Here is a 19,175-nt window from a genome sequence, read left to right as displayed (position 1 = left end):
GAATTTTCTGATTGAAATAAGTGCCTAAGTCCGCTTCAGACTATGACATCTTTATTCAATCTGGACCTAGATATCTAGACTACCTTTAAATGCACTTCTCTACTGAAAAGTAGTTCTTTAAGACGTTTCCTTAATTTGCCATACTGAATATGTTGTACTTAATTTCAAATCCTCTGAACTGTCTTAAATCTGCAAGTTGAGCTTACGTATTTTCTTTCCCCCTCTACATTTGTTTATCATCTGGAATAAAGTTCTAACAAAGAAATTTGTTCTTTACAGCATGCTTTCTGTGACAGCTCTGTATAACCTTACATTAACATTGTCCATCAGTGAAGTACCTGTAGTTACAGATTTAACTATCCTAAGTGTTTCTATTCTGTGAAGAAAAAAACCTCAGGACATTGGAAGTTGGAAATTAGTTACACTGTGGGAACTTGTTTAAGAAATAATGTCCAACTAAATGAATTATTTTAAATAAAAACATTGTGTTGGTCCTGTTCCCTTGTGTATGTAGTGTATTTCAAAGTGTTGAAAGTAGAAATGTAAGATGACATTTCAAAAGAGAAGTTACACTGGGCTTTCTCGCTGTGGTTTATATATGATAGCAGGAAACACTGGGGTTTATGAAACACTGCAGGAAACTAGAAGAGCTGGAGTTGATTCTGGTTTTGGTGGAGTTGATCTTGCAGTAACTGGCTACAAGGGACTAGTCATATGGAGTTAAACAAGCAATTTGACTTTTGGGGCTGAGAACAAACTGCCTCTTCTGGGACTTTGCTGGTTGAACATGTTACTCTGCCCTGATGCTCATCACTGCCTGTGAGATAGGGGTTATTGACCAGTCTTCATACAAACTATATTCCCCAAACACTCCTCAGACAAAATCATACGCTCAGGTTTGATGATAGTTGGATACAGGATTGCATTTTGACTGTCTTGTCTGTTCAAAAAAGTTTTGCCATCTTGATCTTGGGTCTGAATATAGAGAGATGGAGACTAGCAGTACACACAATCCTTGAGGCAGGAGTAATGTTGGACAACCTGGCCTGGAACAGGGATGCTTGTACAGTAGCAGGACATTTCAAGAAGCCCTGAAGCAGAAAGGGCTGAGAAAATGGTACACCCGTGTAAGGTGGAGAAGGTGTGCAAGAATTGCCATTCTATAAGAAGCAAAGTGTGTGCAGTCACTGATAAGATTTTACTTAAATCCCTATGAAAATGGTACATACTTAATTCACAGTATTTCCAAACACCTTGCAAACAAAATTGAAATAATTTCTGAAATACCAACTTTGGTATTTATTTCCTTTTATAACTATCATACTATTTGCTTCCAGAAACAATATTATTTTTCCATGTTTTGGGAAGATTGGAAGGTTTGGGTTCATAGAGATTAAACAGCCATTTTATCCATGAATAAACAAATTTTGTATTTTGCTTTCCTGCTGAGCAGGTGGAAAAACTTTGGAAGCTTCTCTGCCCATTGCTTCGAACAGCTTTATCCAACATTACAGTGGAAACATATAATGATTGGGGCACATGCATAGCAACCTCCTGTGTAAGTACTCCATTCTCAGTCTTGTTTGTTCGTAATAGTTACGTACAGATGGTCAAGCTTTACAGATAATATGTAAATAAGTTTTATGAATTGAGGTATTTTTGGTAAATTTTTTTCAGATAAAATTGAAAATGGTAAATATGATATAAAAACAGCCTGTTTTAAATCTTGCAACTTTTAATGTAAATTTGTTTTCTTCTACCCTTTACAAATACCCTATATACAATATTTTAGAAAGGAAATAAAACATGTACCTTCAGTTTCTTTCTAAGTATTTTATACAAGCTGTGTAAGATTAGTGGGTGGTGTTAATGTGTGCTCACTAGGTGTTTGTCATTGTTCAGTCTTTTGGAGGTTTTTTGAATTCATTACGCATTTACTCTTGCATAAAAAAGTGCACAGCTTAGCAATATGCTATGAAAACTGGGGTCTCCTAACATACAGTAAGACTTCTGTGGTGGACTGGGAATTGTGGTGTCTGAGAAGCAGGGTAACTGATAGGTTGCAAATATCTTGGATCAGTAATTTTGAAATCGCTGAGCGAAATTCAGCATAGCTTGCCAGCCAGAGCCCTGACAATTAATTAACAAAACTTCCATGATAGAAATGATTATTCAAATATGTCAAAAGTTAAGTTAAAACTGCTTCTATTCTTATTACTCTAATTTACCAAACAATTACCAAACAAAGTGTGGCTTCATTGTATATTCTTCATATTAGGCGTCACTTTGAAAGACATTTAGCTTGTATAATAAATTAAGCCCAAGAGATACAAAGAGAATCATTGTCAAAACTTTCCTTTTTTTACGTTATTTACATTAAAATTCCTGACTTGCTTTATGTCTCTGATACCTATTTATTTTCAGGAGAGCAGAGATCCCCGGAAATTGCATTGGTTATTTGAACTGCTGTTGGAATCTCCATTGAGTGGTGAAGGAGGATCATTTGTAGATGCATGGTAAAATGAATTTTAACTGTTTTACTGTGGTTGAATAAAGAAGGAAATAAAAGTATGGATAAAGTACATTGAAAGCATATTGTAACAGACTGTCGAGGTAGGGCCCCTTTCCGTTTATTGTGCCCCACACAGTGGCCTCTTCCTCCCGCTCCCCTCTCCCCCCTCTCCCCCTTTCTCTCTCTCTCTCTCTCTCTCTCTCTCTTTCTTCCTCCCCCTTTCTCTCTCTCTCTATCTCTCTCTCCCTCTCTCTTCCTATTGAATCCAATTAATGGAATCTTGTGAAGGTTTGGTACTGGTGTAGCAGCAGTATTGTTCCACTTTGAGGGGGAAGGGAAGGAGCAGCTTGGCATGACTACAAATATTTTGTTCTGATTTGTAGCCGACTTTATGTACTGCAAGGTGGCCTTGCACAACAAGAATGGAGAGTACCAGAACTGTTGCACAGACTGCTCAAGTATTTGGAACCTAAACTCACGCAGGTTTACAAAAACGTCAGAGAGAGGATAGGAAGGTCAGTGTTCTCCTCTGCAGTTCTTGATTTTTCTGCCCATTGTATTTGGGTAGCTGGATATCCACGTAGTTGCTGTTTTATCTCTGTGTGTGAATCACTTAATAGAAGTGATATAAATTGTTGTTAACAGACTTGCTTCAAAAGCTTCTGACAGCTTGTTTTTGTCTTTTATTGTACATGGCCTGTCATTCTCCCATTTGAGATCTCTAAAGCTCTTGAAACAAATTTACTGTGCCCAAGCCCTAATAAACAGGGACTCCTATAAAAAGCATTTTAGTAACTTTAGTAACTAGTTGCAGGTCTGTTGCTGGGGGCAGGGGGAGGGTTGTAGATTACTTACTGTCTGTTATCTAACCCTGCTTGATTCAAATATCTATATAGAGGATATCTGAAAAACATTTGTTTTCCAATAACTTTAAGGGGAAATTTATTTTGGAAGTATTAAACTGTAAAGTTTAGCAAACTGATTGCTGACTACTTCTAGCTGTGTTCTCTAAACTGTAGTCATGTTAACTGTATGACTGTATGGCCTTTTTTTTGTGTGTGTGGTTGTTTTGTTTTTTTGTTTTTTTTCCTTTAGTGTTTTGACCTACATATTCATGATAGATGTTTCCTTGCCAAATACTGCTGCAACTAAGTCTCCTCGTGTCCATGAATTCACTACCCGGATACTTGAAAATCTTAAACCCCTTATGGAAGCAGATGAAGAAATTCAGAATCATGTTATGGAAGAAAATGGAATTGGTGATCAAGATGAGCGAACTCAGGGCATCAAACTCCTGAAAACTAGTGAGTTGCCTAATGAGGTTAAGGAATGGAGTATGTTAGGACATGATGATTGAGTACTGCAAATAATATAGTTGCAGTACAAGATTTTTCCTTTTGGATCTCTGCTGTAAGAAAGAGATACCTGCTGTTCTATGTTTGAGGTTTATAAAGTTGAGATGATACAGTACTGGTTAAAAGGCAGCCGAGAATGTGAGGTTTAATATCTGAATACGGGATTAAATTTAACAGCTAGTACAGGTCTACTCTGTTTGTGAAATCTTCCGGGCTAGTCTTGCCATGAATTTGGTCTATAACTTGTTCTGTGGATTGGTTCGGTTTGNATTGTGTGTGTTTTCTTGTTTTGTTTAACTACCTTGTTCAGTGATCGTTTCTCTTTATAAAAACAGTTCTGAAGTGGTTGATGGCAAGTGCAGGACGGTCCTTTTCTACAGCTGTCACAGAGCAACTTGAACTTTTACCATTATTTTTCAAGGTATCCATTTTAATTGCTGCTCTATTAGTCATGTTTGATTAGAAAGTGATTCTACATATAAGTCAAAGTTATAAGGGACTTTTTATTTGAAAAGAAAACCACCACCACCAACAAAAATATGTATACTGAGGAGACCCAAATGTTGTTTTTATGCTTATGTAACTTTACAGCTGATAATCTACATTGTTGCATTGTTCCCTGAAAATAATGACTTTTAGATGAGTATGTCCTGTATGTTTGTAGAAGTTTGTGGGGAAAGAGTATTTAACTCATGAAGAAATGCATGTTGTTTCTGTTCTGATAATTAGCTCTAGTTTTTTTTTCTTTTGTTCCATAGATGGACAATTCTTCTAAATGGTACTTCTCCTCTTATATTTCTCTTGACACCTCTAATCCTTGTATTCTTTTGTGAAGTTGGGTCATTTACCTTGCACTCAAAAGATAACAGTTAATGTTTTGCCCCAAAGTGTGAATTCAATGTAAGGAACAAATTTTCAGGGACACTTTCTAAACGCAGTCTTGGGGGAGGAGGATTATGTATAGTTAAGTGTCTTCAATGCTATGCATCTGAAAGAATGCATACTTGCATGCTGGAAAGTGTACATCTCACTTTATATTATTGTTGGATAATTGGCTGATGTTTATATATGTTCCCCCAAAATAAAGAAAAGGTTTACTCACTCAGAAGTGAACTTGAAATATTAATACAGCTTTAACTCAATTTTGGATCCATATCCATAAATGAACTGTCTGCCACCAAAAACATTGCCATGTGGAACCAAAGTCTTAATGGCACCCATTTAACCCTTCTTAAGACTTCAGACTAGCTACAGATTAATCAAGTGCAATATGGTGCAATACAAAAATGCCTAACTCCACTAGATGTACTTTCTCTGAAGTGAACAGGGATTTCTTGATTCATTCCATTTATTCCTTGTTTTTTATTGTTGAGACTATTTCAGCATTATTGTGTTAATCTCATTAAGGGACAGTTTTCTTTCAGGATTTTGCTTTTAGCGATGCTTATTTACTAGCTCTAGCTGTTGGTTTTTTTTTCCCCCCCCCCAATCTTGTTCTATAGATCGCTCCGGTAGAAAATGACAATAGCTATGATGAGCTCAAGAGAGATGCGAAGATGTGTCTGTCATTAATGTCTCAGGGTTTGCTGTATCCTCAGCAAGTGCCTTTGGTACTTCAGGTGCTAAAACAAGTGAGTCTGGTCTAAATAGCTTAAAGTTTCTTGTTATCTGATGCACGCTGCGCTATTTTTTTTTAAGATTATTATAGTTGTGAATTGAAGGGAATCAGATGAATCCTTCCAGATGAAAGGAGAAAGTTTATTAGAAATGTTTTATAACATACTTACAAACGTATCTTTGCAATAGATGTATTTTGTTTTGTTTCACACTTCCAAACTTATCTCTATAAAAGAATAAACTGTATTTTAAGAAATTAAAATTTGGTTCAGCAGTGAGTCAGTTTAAGCCAAATATTGTCTCTTCATGAGTATTATCAATTCAAAATCCTTTTTCAAAATGAATTAACGTGTAGTTAATGTCAGTTAACTGCCCTTGAGTCTCTGCCTTTTTATAGTTCTGGAGTATTTTTATCAACTTCTACTTTCTCAAAAACAACAAAAATGAAAATGCACTCTTGACTTGCATGAAAACAAAGTATATACATAATAAACCATTAAAGAAATCCACTCTTTTTCTGTAGTCATTCAAGACTGATCTACAGTAGTAAAATTACCTTTTGCTAGAAGTTGGTGTAAGCTCTACACACAATCAAAATGGGAGTGGCAGTGTTGCCATCCAGGCTGCTCCCGCTCCTGACACCTTCAGTACTTTGGGCTTGCATAAGTACATGGAGATGAAAGTAAAGACACTTGCAAAATCGTTGCTTTCCATATCTGCTCTGTGCAATATATACTCAAGGAGATCAAAATTTCTGGTTTATTTATATTATCTAATGACTGAAGTCTGGAATGAATCAAAAGGAGGGACTTGCCTAATTTGTCTTCTACAGTATTGGATACCTGTTACGCTTTAAATCTTTGTATGCTTTGGAAGTTAAGAGTGTATGAAACAAAAATAACTGAAGGAGGGAAACTTATTTTATTTGCAACTGTCCTCAAAAGCTTGTTTTAATATTGTAAGATTTAAATCAAGTAGCTGCTTTTCATCGCATCCTTACTTTTTAATACTTACTATGCATTTTTACTTGTAGACAGCAAGAAGCAATTCTTGGCATGCCAGATATACCATATTAACCTACCTCCAGACCCTGGTATTCTACAATCTCTTTATTTTTCTCAACAATGAAGCAGCAGTCAATGACATTAGATGGCTGGTTATAAAACTCCTGGAAGATGAACAGCTTGAGGTAAGTAATCTCTTTTCTCATGGAATCTTACTACTGGTGGGGAAAAATAAAGTCAGATGTGGTATGCTTACTTTCATATGAATGGTTTCTTGCCTTTGCAAAGTTTTATGAAAAGCCCTACCGGTTGTAAATTTAATACAATGTGTATTTGTAGCTTAGCATTCTTGTTTTAAATATATAACTAACTTTATAGGATTAAATTTTTTTAATATTTCATTTTTGATAGGAAAACAGCTGTTCAGAAAATTTCATTTGCAATAAAATAATATCAAAAGTTTCATTGTTTCTGCTTTCTCAGTTAAATATTGCTTTGTTTCATTGTTTCTTATTGTTTCAAGTACAGCTGAAATAGGGATATTATCATTATACTACAAATAGTAGCATGGATATCAGTAGAAAGTTCAGCTTTCAACAAGGTAAAATTCCATAACATGAAAATTCTATAAAACCACTGTTTGTTACTCTACAGGTCTGTTTGCCATGTAATCATATTAGCTAATCAGTGATAAAAATACGTTCTGTATACATCCCACTCACTAAGGAAACATTTCTTCAGTTACGATGAGTAGATTTTTCTGTGGAGTGGCAAAAGTTGCATGCATAATAGGACAGAATTTGTCTAACAGATGCTGTTATTGATAGTGTTACATGATTTAAAAAAAAAAATTTCTAAGCTTACAAAAACCTGTAGGACTGACAAGTACGTCTCCTGAGCTAGAGATACTCCAGTTTATACAAATGGAAGGAGATAAAACCCTAAATTGTGGCTATGGCGCATGCATACTGTTGAAAATCTGTGTATGAATGCACATTATGCTGCTAGAAGAGCTATCAGGATCACAAGCTAGTCCTCAGAAAAAAAGGTGCCTAGTGTGAATCTCATTGCATCTTTTTGTCATATTTCTAAAACCTGGAAAAAATCACAAAAAATACTTCAATCTCTGTCGGTAACTTTCAGAACTGACAAGGGCTTGTATTAAATGACATGAGTTTAAGTGTGTTTGATCATGTTCAAGCACTGTGACAAATCTTTAGTGTTAACCTCCAGTCCCATTCCTCCCCCCTCCCACCATTTTTACTGATCTTTGTGCTGCTGGCAAATATTAGTGAAATCCTACTTATAAATTAAGAATCTTACATTAATATAACTAAACGATTAGTAGTTTGAGTGCTTTCTTTCTTTCTAGAGGAAAGAAGATTCTGAAGTGTGATACCCTTCTACCAAAAGCAAGATCTTGTTTTAGTTTTTCTGAAATTACATTTAAAATAGCTGTTAAACCTGAGATGTGAAGCCTGCCTTTATAAAAAGTGGATTGCAAGTAACTTGAATACATGAATTTATGGATTAAAAGGCTTAATGTTACAAATTCTATACACATTTCATGTAATTCCTACAGAATAGCATGTAGACTACTGACCCAAGCATGCCAATCTCATTCTTCAGGTGAGCTCTTTGTCTTCCATGTCATTACTTGCTAAGGTGAGCTGGAAGACAAAAGCGGGCAACCTTGGATATGTTGTTATTCACACTTCGCTCATAATCTCTTATGACTTTGAAAAATACCTTTTATTCACTTTAATATACTTTATCTAGTTATTTCAAATGTACAAAATGCATCTCTGTAGTGCAGAGGAATCAAATCAAAAAAGGCTTATCTGTGTTCATAATCATTTATGATCATGTTGTTACCATGGAAGCCTTCACTTTTCAGAGAAAAGTAATCTTGTTCATTCTTGATAATAATTGGCAAGACACAGTCTGAGCAATTCTCATAGAATTTTTTTTTTATGTTGAATTTCTAAGATGACTTATGATTTCCGTATAAAACCCTAACTAGTGCCTGGTATCTTTCCTTATCCTGTGAAACTTTGATTTTGATTCTTAGTTTTAAAGCTTTTTTTTTTTTTTTTTGCTTGTTGATGAGAAGTGCCAAACCTGATCATCACGACCCTGTTCATCTTGTTCTTTTCTTTAATATACGGTTTAAACTTCTAATATTTCTAAAATTACAGTTCTTGACCTTCCTAGTAATTTCATATTTTCTGCCTAAAATCATTGTAAAGAACCTTGGCAAATGACAATGTCAAATGACCATGTTGAGTGTCAAATAGCAATATGACAGTAACAGGAAGTGAACCTGGGTCATAAGACAGCGTGGCTTTTACTGAGTGCAGATTTCATGTATCTAGTTTCAAGCTTAAATATCTAGGATCAAAGAATACTGTATTAAAGCTAGGTGGTGGTGTGGGAGATTCTCATTCTGCAAGTCAGTGGGCTGTCATGGATCTGATGTCTTGTGGCAGAGGACTGTGGCTGTAAGAGCTAATGTGATCCTGCAGCTGGAAGAGGGGAAGACTATCCAGTCCAGAGAGACTGTATTGTTGCTATGTACAGCAGTATAACCACTGCTGAATTTCATGTCTAGTTTTCATGTCATGTAGGTTGTTGGAGAGAGCTGCAGGAATGATTTGAGGTTGGGAAAGCATGTTTTGCAATAAAGAGTTCTATTTACTCAGTCTGAAGTGGAGGAAAAGTGGAAGTGGCTATATTCACTTCATCTTACATGCAGAGACAGTGTACCTTGTTGTTTCAGAACTCTTTCTAATTTAAGCTACGCAAAGGTATAGTAAAAACTGGAAAAATTACTTTCTACATTGTATTTACAATTTATAAATTGCCATAGGATCATCTCCCTGTGGGATGTGATAGGTTGCAGATAAATAAGCTATTTACAAAGATATACTAAGCTTATTTAAAGACCTCAGAGGTTAAGAAGACCTAAGACTTGCTACAGGTGTTAGTGCTTAAACATTCAGTTACACCAGAAATTAAAATAAGTAGTCATGGATAATCTGTTGTAGTCATAAAACCTACAAAAATCAAAGGGAAGACTCGGTGTGGAGATACTTTTTGTAAAATTGTTGCTGAATTTGTTTGAAGTGATGGCCAAATTAATATGAATTAATATGAAAGCTTTTTTTTTTTTATAAGCATTTCTTCCCATGATACTGCAATATTACAGTAACTATTTCTTGTATTAGTAGTCTCTTGCAAGTACTACACTGGTTTTCTTGCATTGCTGAGCATTGTCCATCTTGCTTGTATAACTTTTTGTTCTGATTTTTCTTTTTAGTTTTATAGACTTTTAACAGTCAGTTCTGATCCCCCCCCCCCAAAAAAAAAAAACCTTTGTTTGGCAGAGTATTCCTCTGCTACTCTTCTGTAGTTTTTATATTCTGTAGCTCATCATATGAGTATGATGGTCTGTAAATTCTTCAGTGTCAACTGTCATGATTCATGATTTAATGTATGATTGCTTCTAGGTGCTCCTTGCAGCAAAGTGTACCTTTCAGTTAGGTTATTAATTTAGCAATGAAAGTGGTTTTAATAGAGTGAATAGTGATGTAAATGCCTGCGGTTCATGTGGGAGCTTGTTCACTTTACAGCTAAGCTTCGTTCTGTTCTGGGTCTCGCATTAGCACATCATGTTTCATTTAATAGCTTAGTTCTTAAGAGACTCACAAATTGCTGATAAACAATACTGGCAGACTTTCACTTCATACTTCTTTATGCTATTAATAAAGTAGATCACGTTTGAAAAATATGTTGTAGAAATGTAAATGGAATGAAGTGAAGTCTCAAGAGCTTATTGTTAACTTACTATGTTTAATTATTGCAGCACTTGCAGCTATACTTATTGCTATGTGGAGCTTGAGAACATTATGTTCAAGGATATAATTTATTATAATCTGCTGCATTGGATTCAGAGCGTTGGTAGGTGTTCGTACTCTAGCTAGACAAACGTTCTGTTTACAGTTACGTGTGACAGTATGTACTTACTGATAAATCTGGCAGCTGCTGTCAACATTTTAGCAAGTTCATTTGGTTTTCAAGTTTGTAAAAGTTAGGATGTTTTTGTCAGCCTGTAAATATTTTAAGTGGAAGTGAGTTTTTTGAGGGACTGAAATTTAAATATGGTCTTCCATTTCTGTAACTCTGTGGTTTGGGGAGATTTGAGTTGATGAGGTAAATTAGTAATGCTGATGGGTGGTACTTGCTTTTCAAAGCAGTGAGTGTGTTGTCTCCACTTGTAATCCACTAAAACCATGTTATGTTTGTCTAAAAGGAATGGAGAAGGAAATCTATATTTTGAATGGATTGGCAATTAGATGAAAATTGATTTTAGTCTTGTTTTTTTTGATTTCTACATTACTAAAAAGAGCAATATTTTTCTCAACCTGTAGTCCTGTTTTTACTCATAGTGAAGCAATTGGTATTCAAGGCAACAAAGTAATGCTGGAGCATTATAGAATTGAATTGTTGACTATGAACTGCTGAAGCTACTTGTTATTGCGTATTACTCCAGTGTCAGTTATGTCCCTCAAAGAATTCTTGTGTTGCGAGGAGAACAGAATCAACTTGGATAACATCTCGTGAACATAACTTCTGCCTTCTCTTGAAGGCTCTTCTGCTTTTGTCAATTCTAATGTTTCCACATACATCCAAGGGAGGGGAGGGAACTAAGTGCTTTTGAATAAAATACACACTTTTTGCTTGATAAACAAATGTTAATACAGAGGCTATTACTAATTTTTGTAAAGCAGACTGATTACTTAGCATGATGCATCTTGCTTTCATTCAGAGTCTATTTTTAAACTTTGTAAAATAGTCTAGTTCATGATAAACACTTCTTGACAATGCAGTTAAATTACATTTGCTCTAGTAGTAGGTCACCTTTTCTGACAAATTATGTAAAGATAGACAAACTATGTATTCTATATTACAATAAAACTACGTTTAATTTGTGAAGAGTCATATAGCAAGCTGTAGTAGTGTATTGTATGACCTGTGAGATAACAAGATAAAATCTGAAAGACTTTTCTTGAGCAGAGTTTGGCAACTTGGCCTAACTGGATGTGCTTGAAAGGATGGTAATAACACAAAGGTCTGTTTTCTGCTGTGCGTGTTTGCTGACTAGCTGTTGTTTGTGCTATCTCTGCTCACAGGTGAGAGAAATGGCCGCTACCACACTAAGTGGTTTGCTACAATGTAGTTTTCTCACTATGGATGGTCCTATGCAGACCCATTTTGAACAGCTGTGCAAAATGAGGTTACCAAAAAAAAGAAAGCGAGACCTGGGTTCAGTGGTGGATACAATTCCTTCTGGTGGTAAGAAAATTGTTTCAGAGACTAAAATCATGCATTTCAAGAGCAGTTGAGGAAGAAATAAATATTTCGTGCTACACTTGAATGCTTATTCTGCCAGCATTCCAGATGGAGTAGGATTTGTCTTGTGGTTAAGCAGTATTTAGAAAATTAGTATTTACCCAGAGAAACACAAGACTTGTTGCCCATGCAAATATTTTTTTCCTTCATAAATATTCATAAACCATAATGGCAAACCACTTGTCCTTATGGACCTTACTGTGTCTTTCTGTGTATAAAGTGCAACCCCTAATCCTTGTTAAGTGCTTTGAGAGATCTTTGTAGCATAAATGATGAATGAGAATATACTATTACCAAAAAAGGTAAACAATGTCCTAGGTTAAATTAATTTACTGCTTTTACAGATTTAACACTAAAGGGATTTGTTCATTTTCCATGTGCTCAGTTCATGTAGATGCAGTTCAATGCAGGGTACTTCTAAGCGGTGGTCCTCCTGCATGTGTTGGATGGCAGAGCATGATAAGGGAAAATGGAACAAGATTTCCCTGCTCCCACCACACCATGAACATATCCCATATCAGACTGCCAAATGAGGTTCCTGTGTGATCATGGCAGATTTTTCTTTTCCATCCTGCGAAAATGGCTTTGAAAGAATGAGATTCGGAAAGGCCAAATTAATGAGTTTAGACTGAGTTTAAATGCAAACAAGGACTTTTTAGTTCTTCCTTAGGAAGAACAAGGCCTTGAAAAATCAATCCATTTTTTGGAGCTTATAGCAATAATGTGTGGGGCAATGCCATATCAGCCCAAAGATCATTTGACAAGACTGTATTTTCAGTAAGGCCTGGGTACTATACTTGAAGTACCATGAATGGAACTGGAGCATACTTCATGTCTTGCTTGACTCTTTCTTTTTTTGGTCTGGCTCTGGCTACAGCAGTACTCTTCAATATGCTTTACAACTAGAAGCTGTTACAGGCCACTGTTGACTTAGTTTGGCTGACTGCCTGAGAGTGAAGAGGCTTACAAAAAGGGGGGGATAGCTATTTCCTCAGTAAATAAATTTCTTAGCTGCATCAACATAATTTCACACCTCACCCACCTTACCTTCTGTTTACTAGGAGTGTGGGTTTGGGTTTAAAAAAAGAAGAGGAAAAAAAAAAAAAACCCTTAGGGACTTTGCTTTCTGACCAAACACTTGGTATGTCTGCATCACCTTCCTTTGACCCAGAAGGCCTGGGCTTCCAGATCGTCAAGTAATTCCAGTATTTCAGAGAACATTCCAAACATAAAAACAGGAAACAGTGGACATGTAGTTCTTGAGAGATTTACTGTATGAATAACTTAGATTCTTTGAGAAAATCTCACTTTAAATGTTTATAAAGCTTACAGTAGTTGTAGATTATTTTTTGTAGTTGTAGATTAGTTTTTATATATTCTTCCATTAAAAAATAAAAAATGCAAGAAAGCAGAAGCAATTTGGAGATCAAGACACTTGTGTGATTTGATTTGTGACTATTTGGTCTAAAGAACTATTTGGTTTCCTATAAAACCTAGAAATCTCTTTACAGTAATGGGTTGGTTTTTAATTTTGGGGTCAGAACTTCCTTAATATTGTTATCAGTATGCTATTCTAATTTGATCATCTCTGTTTAATATATAGGCCCTTTTCAGTCATCTCCATCAATTAGAAATAGTTTTATTTTCACAGCTTTAAGTTTGGCTGTGTAATTGAAGTATGTGTTAGATAAGATATTTGCACCTTGGCAAATATAAGTTCATATCTTTCAATTGCAGACTTGGTTAAGCGCCATGCTGGGGTGCTAGGACTTAGTGCATGTATTTTGTCAAGTCCTTATGATGTACCTACCTGGATGCCACAGCTCTTGATGGATCTCAGTGCTCATCTTAATGATCCTCAACCTATTGAGGTAAAATACATATTCAGATTCCATTTTTTTATTAAATATAACACATCTAAAATATGCGTGACTCAGCTCCTGTTTCCTTAAAAAGTGGGAGCTGTTAAAATTGGTTTCTGCTGCTTTTAGAGTCCCACATGCATTTTAATTCACGTACTTAAGTTTCTTGTGTGGAATTTCTGTTCTTGCTTCCAAACTTAAAGCATAAACTGAAAGCCGCAAGAATGGTACCTGTAATGGAGAAACAGTCTTATTTGATTAAAAAGGTCACTTTTGTGCATGCCCACAAAGGTATAACTGAGTTGCTTTGGAGGTCTAGAAAACATTAACCTGAACAAAAAAATCATTCTGAATTGTTTAAAAAACAAGGTTTTGAAACTTATTCTTAGAGCTGCTTATAAATGAAATTTTTACCTTTATTTTTTGCTCTGTGTATTCCATTTTATTGACTCGGGCTGTTAACCAGGGTGGTGAGCTCGCTTGCTGAAGAATTCCATAGATTTAACAATCTTTGCTAGGGCTTTCTTTACTGATTTAGGAAACTGTACCAAGTGGACTTCTCTTATGATAATATAATCATAATTTTAATTATTTTAATAATGGAAGATCATTTTCCTCTGATTCTTTTTCTATGCAAGTTATTTACACGACTGATCCAATATGACTCTCATGTTTTACTTCTGTCTTGAACTGAAAAACCAAGAGGAAGAGGAAAACCATTTTGCTTACACTTTATAAATATCTATTACTTAAACTTAAAGTTGTAAGATGAAGAATACATTTTGTAAGATTGCTGGAGTCCTGATTCTGGTCAAAAGACTTTAACCACCATTATAAAAATACCAGGGAGGGAACTGGCTTGGAGCCCTCCTAGCCTTTGTAACTGCTCACTTATTTCTACTCAGCAGTTATTTTTATCTGTTGTGTTTAAATGTGTGCTTTGTCATGGAGTTTATATCCATAACTGATAACAGATCAATACTGATTGTCTGCTATGCAGATGACTGTGAAAAAAACACTGTCAAATTTCCGGAGGACACACCATGACAACTGGCAGGAGCATAAACAGCAGTTCACTGATGACCAGCTGCTAGTCCTTACAGACCTCTTGGTTTCACCATGCTATTATGCATAGATAGGTAAGATTATATATGTTTTGACATAAATTGAGAGAAACATCAGTTCTGCAAAACTTACTCTAGCTCTCCAGTTTAGCGTGGCATAGGGAAGAAACCCCAAACTACTGTGAGAATGCTCTTGCCAAATATAAGTCCTTTTCACCTCTAGTGGATTGTTCAGTATCAGGTTTGTTTTGGGTGAATATTGTTGTCTATCTTTCTGTATGTGTTTTTGTATTATGCTAGTGTTTTGATAAGACACTCATGCCTGTTTTCTTGAATATTGTGCTCCCTTCACTTTCATTGTTGTCTGCCAGCTGACTGCCTTTTAAATGCTTGGCAGTTTACGAGAGATAAGGCACTTGCTGCATGGTACTTCTGATGCTTTGGGGGACTGTAGCCCACCATCCAGTACAGTATATGGCCCAAGTCTCATGATGGAGAATGACTGCTACAGAATTGTTTCCTCTTCCACCCTGTAGCTTTGCTACCAGGACTCTTCCCACAGGCATGTCCCTAAAGGCAACTTTCTCATCCATGGAGTTTGTTGTCTTTGTTAAGCTGCAAGATTCTCACCTGTCCCGTATTGTGATGTTTTGTGACATTCTTCCAAGAGGAGTTTATATTTTTATTTAGTTCTGTGATAACAATGTGAGGAAATAATCTTCTGAATTCTTTTTATTCAGGTTACTCCTGGGAAAATGAGGATGTAGAAGACTTGCTACAAAATAAAGGAAACTCAAAAGAAATTTATTACATAGAAAACTTTGTATTGGACATCCTGATGCCTCATCAAAACCACTTTTAAATACAAACATAAAGACCTGGTTCTATTCCTAAGGAATTTCACCTGCCCAGGGAGCCCCAGTCTCCCTATAGCATTCAGAGAGCCTGATCATGATTTTATTGCCAAGACCCTTGTCATTGGCCTGAATCACACATCTGTCCTTGTTGCTGCTTTCTTGCACAGAGACTCGCACTGCACATTTCTTATCCTCTTTCTCTTACCCTTCCTCCTAGCTGTTTCTGATATCAAGGATATGCAGAACCAGAGAGCACTGTAAGCCAGAATATTCTCAGTGGAGCTCTTCAGTTTTGCTGATGCAACTTCTTATCTGGTCAGCTTACAAGACCAAGAACCTGTCTTTGTCAAAGGATTTATTTTTCGCTACTTGGGTTTGAGTACCCACCAGATGGTGGGCTCTGTATCATTTAATCCACCTCAGGGCAGGATTGCCTTTTTGTATCTTCTTTGCAGAAATGTAAATAGCTCATCTTCTCTGTGCAGTATAGATGATGGCAGGACAAAAAATGGGGATTGCAAGCTCCTACTGCCTGGCCAGGTGGTCATAGATAGCTTGACCAAGTGTGGGGAAAAAATCCATGATTATCTGCATATTTCTAAGGGTGAAAGACTATGGGTGTTTTTGCATAGTTAGAGCCCAAAGCTATGAAATTGTGGACTATCAGGTGATGGTTGAATTCACAGAATGAAGTGTATGCACAGTGTGTAAAGGCACTGAATAGCTGACTTTTTAACAGCATATTCTCGTAAAGATTGTCTGTTTGAGCAAGCACACCTTGCTCAAAGATTGTGGAAGCTCTGTATTTTTTTTTTTTTGCCTGCAGCTTTGTTCAGAGACTGGTATCTATTGGCTATTTAACAACATGTTTAATATGTGTTACATAGTTGTAAAAGACTGTATAAATTGTAGAGGCATTGCATTGACAGAACATTGTACAGTTTGCAACCTTTTACATAACACCATTGTGAGATTAATTTGTAAAGATTCATACTTAGATGTTAATACTGTAGTAGTTCTGGCTTTTGTATCAAATCAAATGCCATTATTAGTTTTTTAAATTATTTTTCTTTAACACAATATCTCTTCATGTCTAAAAGGCAGAGGTTTCATTTTGGTTTTCTTGTATCTCATTATTACTGTGTCTCATTCAGATTTTAATGCAACACTTGTGGCCATCTCTAAATGCTGACATCACATATTCTGATGTGATAAGTTCACAGAATGTGAGGTACATTGAAATAATTCATGAACTGGTGTGTGTTTCAACTTCCATGCAGTCCTACAGGAGCACTGATACATTCTGAGTGATCTACCTGCTGCGTATGTGACAACCCAGACTTCAAAGCACAGCAGTGTTCCTGGTGCAGTATTTAATGAGTGTCAGCACACAGATGTAACCACTGTATAGCGTAGTGCCAAAATTATTTCAATTGTGTACCTAGTTTAAAACGCAATAAATGGATTGTTTGTAACATCAGCATTTTTGTCTTTCTAAAGTGGAAATCTGTTACTTTAAGAATATAATTTAAGATTGTTTACTATGATTTTGAGCTTTTTGTATGAGGTATGTGTTTCTTGTGGGACTTGGCAGTGAATTAAGGCAACATTAAAGATTAATCAAAGAACCAGTTCTAATTATTTGAGGCACTAGTTTTTATTTAAAAATAATCTTGTGCCTGATGAAACTTACCAAAAACTTGTTAATTTTTGTGAAGTACACTTAAAATTGGAGAAACTAGATTGAAACAGAGATTTTTTTGCTGTCTGATAGAATTCACAAAAAAATTGAAATAAAAGTAATGGAAAGTATTGGCAGTAAAGAATGATCTTTAAAGTATGTGGTGACTGATTAACTGATAGAGCAAATATTTTTGCCATTTTGTTTATATCAGAGGCAGCTGGCAGTAGGATCCAGCTCTGCTGCTTTGTACACTAGTTGGGAGGAGTTTCTTTTCATATATGTCCATAATCCAGCTGTACGTGGAATTGGTTGCAACATTGAGAATCTGGTGCTCTGCAGAGAATCATTCTGCAGTCAGAGAGGTATTACAGCAAATAAGTACTTAGTACTAATTCATGATCACTGTTTTATAAGTCAGTAATAAATTACTTGATCTCAGCAGATTCCCAGAAAATGATACTTACTCCAAGTACAGTTCTACAGGATAAAATATACCAGTGATTGTGTGAACACACTTGTATTAATTGTCTTTTTTGTGGCTGAAAGATTAAATTTTGCTCTCCTATTCTAAAGGTGTAGGAGCAATTTTGAGTTATTCATTGAATTCTGTAACTTGATTGCTGCTTTTATTCCCCAGCTTTCTCCACCAATATATTCATGTAATGAGTTCTAAGCTTTCCATCACCTTGAAGCTTGATCACATGATGAAGTAGGAGCTTGGGCTGCATGAGTACTCAGGGCTTCTTCCCATTCTCATTACTCACTTACCATTATAAATCACTTTTCTCAATGGCAGCCCAATGTTGAAGCTTACAGGTTGCATTTCTCTGTCTCAAAAGAGACTTCACAGAGCTTGCTTAGCCCTTTTCTTTAAGTTTGCCTCAATGATAGTTCAGTGCTTTAAGGCTGATTTTGATGAACTGCTGAGCAACATTTAGCCCCCAGTCTTTGTTCAGACTTGCACACTTCTGGGACATTTCTCCTAAGATGAGCTGTTTTCTGCTCCTTTCCTGTATCTCCTGGCAACTCTCAAAGGAGGCCAGGCCAAGCCGTCTCCTCCCTACAGGCCTGCAGATGAAACAACTGCAACATCTCAGTCTGCAGAGGGAGACATTTCTAGTGAGGGAGGCTTAGTGAAAAGTGAAGAAATTCAGGATAAAAGTGAATAATAAGGGCAATGGAGATCTTGGACATTGGTAGTCTTAATGACCATACATCAGTCTGCACAAATAAGGTCAATGATGACTACTGTTCAAAGTATAAAGCTTTGGTTTGTAAAAGCTTGCTTTTTTTTGTGGTAGATGGATTCTGTGATGCTCCCACTGGCAACTGGTTTATGAGGTACAAATTTTTATTTAAGCTTAAACTTTAGCAATGATTTGTAAGTAACTTTGTGACCAGTGGTGACACTTACCTTGGGGATAGTGGGGTTTGTCCCCACCAGAAACTTGCAAAATGTTAAAAGTCTTTGTGGCTGCCCCTAATTATGCTATAGACTAGTATTTAACCTCTCATGAAACAACATTCTTCATCAGCTGCTGATGGGGCTGGGGGGACCTGTTTGCATATCCTCACCAAAAAAGTTTCAACCTCTCTGTGTAAACTAGTTGCACTTCATATGATGCAATGAGAGAGCTGAATTATTAGCATATACATATCGGGTTTCTACCTGGTGTGCTTAATATATCCTCTCACGCATATCCTCTCATTTCATCACTCCTGGTAGCCAAGAGAAAGCAGAAAGCATTCTGCTGGCAACCAGATAATGAAGCAGCCACAACCAGCAGCTGACAAATGGTCTGGCTTCA

The 19,175-nt window shown here is 36.2% G+C and overlaps 1 protein-coding gene across 5 annotated transcripts in view; it reads left to right on the top strand.

The window, feature by feature from the left end:
• The window catches only part of PSME4 (proteasome activator subunit 4), a 77,543-nt gene extending 60,048 nt beyond the window's left edge, over window positions 1-17,495 (top strand). For 4 of the 5 annotated variants that reach the window (XM_026074384.1, XM_026074382.1, XM_026074383.1 and 1 more), the window contains 11 exons: window positions 1,454-1,558; window positions 2,425-2,516; window positions 2,896-3,027; window positions 3,608-3,816; window positions 4,203-4,288; window positions 5,370-5,498; window positions 6,518-6,673; window positions 11,681-11,843; window positions 13,638-13,771; window positions 14,763-14,901; window positions 15,567-17,495. In XM_026074384.1, coding sequence (XP_025930169.1) covers window positions 1,454-1,558; window positions 2,425-2,516; window positions 2,896-3,027; window positions 3,608-3,816; window positions 4,203-4,288; window positions 5,370-5,498; window positions 6,518-6,673; window positions 11,681-11,843; window positions 13,638-13,771; window positions 14,763-14,897 — 1,341 coding nt within the window. In that variant the 3' untranslated portion in view covers window positions 14,898-14,901; window positions 15,567-17,495. Of the gene's footprint in view, window positions 1-1,453; window positions 1,559-2,424; window positions 2,517-2,895; window positions 3,028-3,607; window positions 3,817-4,202; window positions 4,289-5,369; window positions 5,499-6,517; window positions 6,674-10,353; window positions 10,449-11,680; window positions 11,844-13,637; window positions 13,772-14,762; window positions 14,902-15,566 lie in introns of those variants that run through there. The other variant, XR_003254929.1, reaches the window with a different exon arrangement.
• The last annotated feature ends 1,680 nt before the right edge of the window (window positions 17,496-19,175 follow it).

Source organism: Apteryx rowi, unplaced genomic scaffold, assembly GCF_003343035.1.
Source record: "Apteryx rowi isolate R43461 unplaced genomic scaffold, aptRow1 scaffold_387, whole genome shotgun sequence".
Classification (NCBI taxonomy): domain Eukaryota; kingdom Metazoa; phylum Chordata; class Aves; order Apterygiformes; family Apterygidae; genus Apteryx; species Apteryx rowi.
Note: the sequence above shows the minus strand (reverse complement) of the source record. Positions and strands in the feature narration are given on the sequence as shown.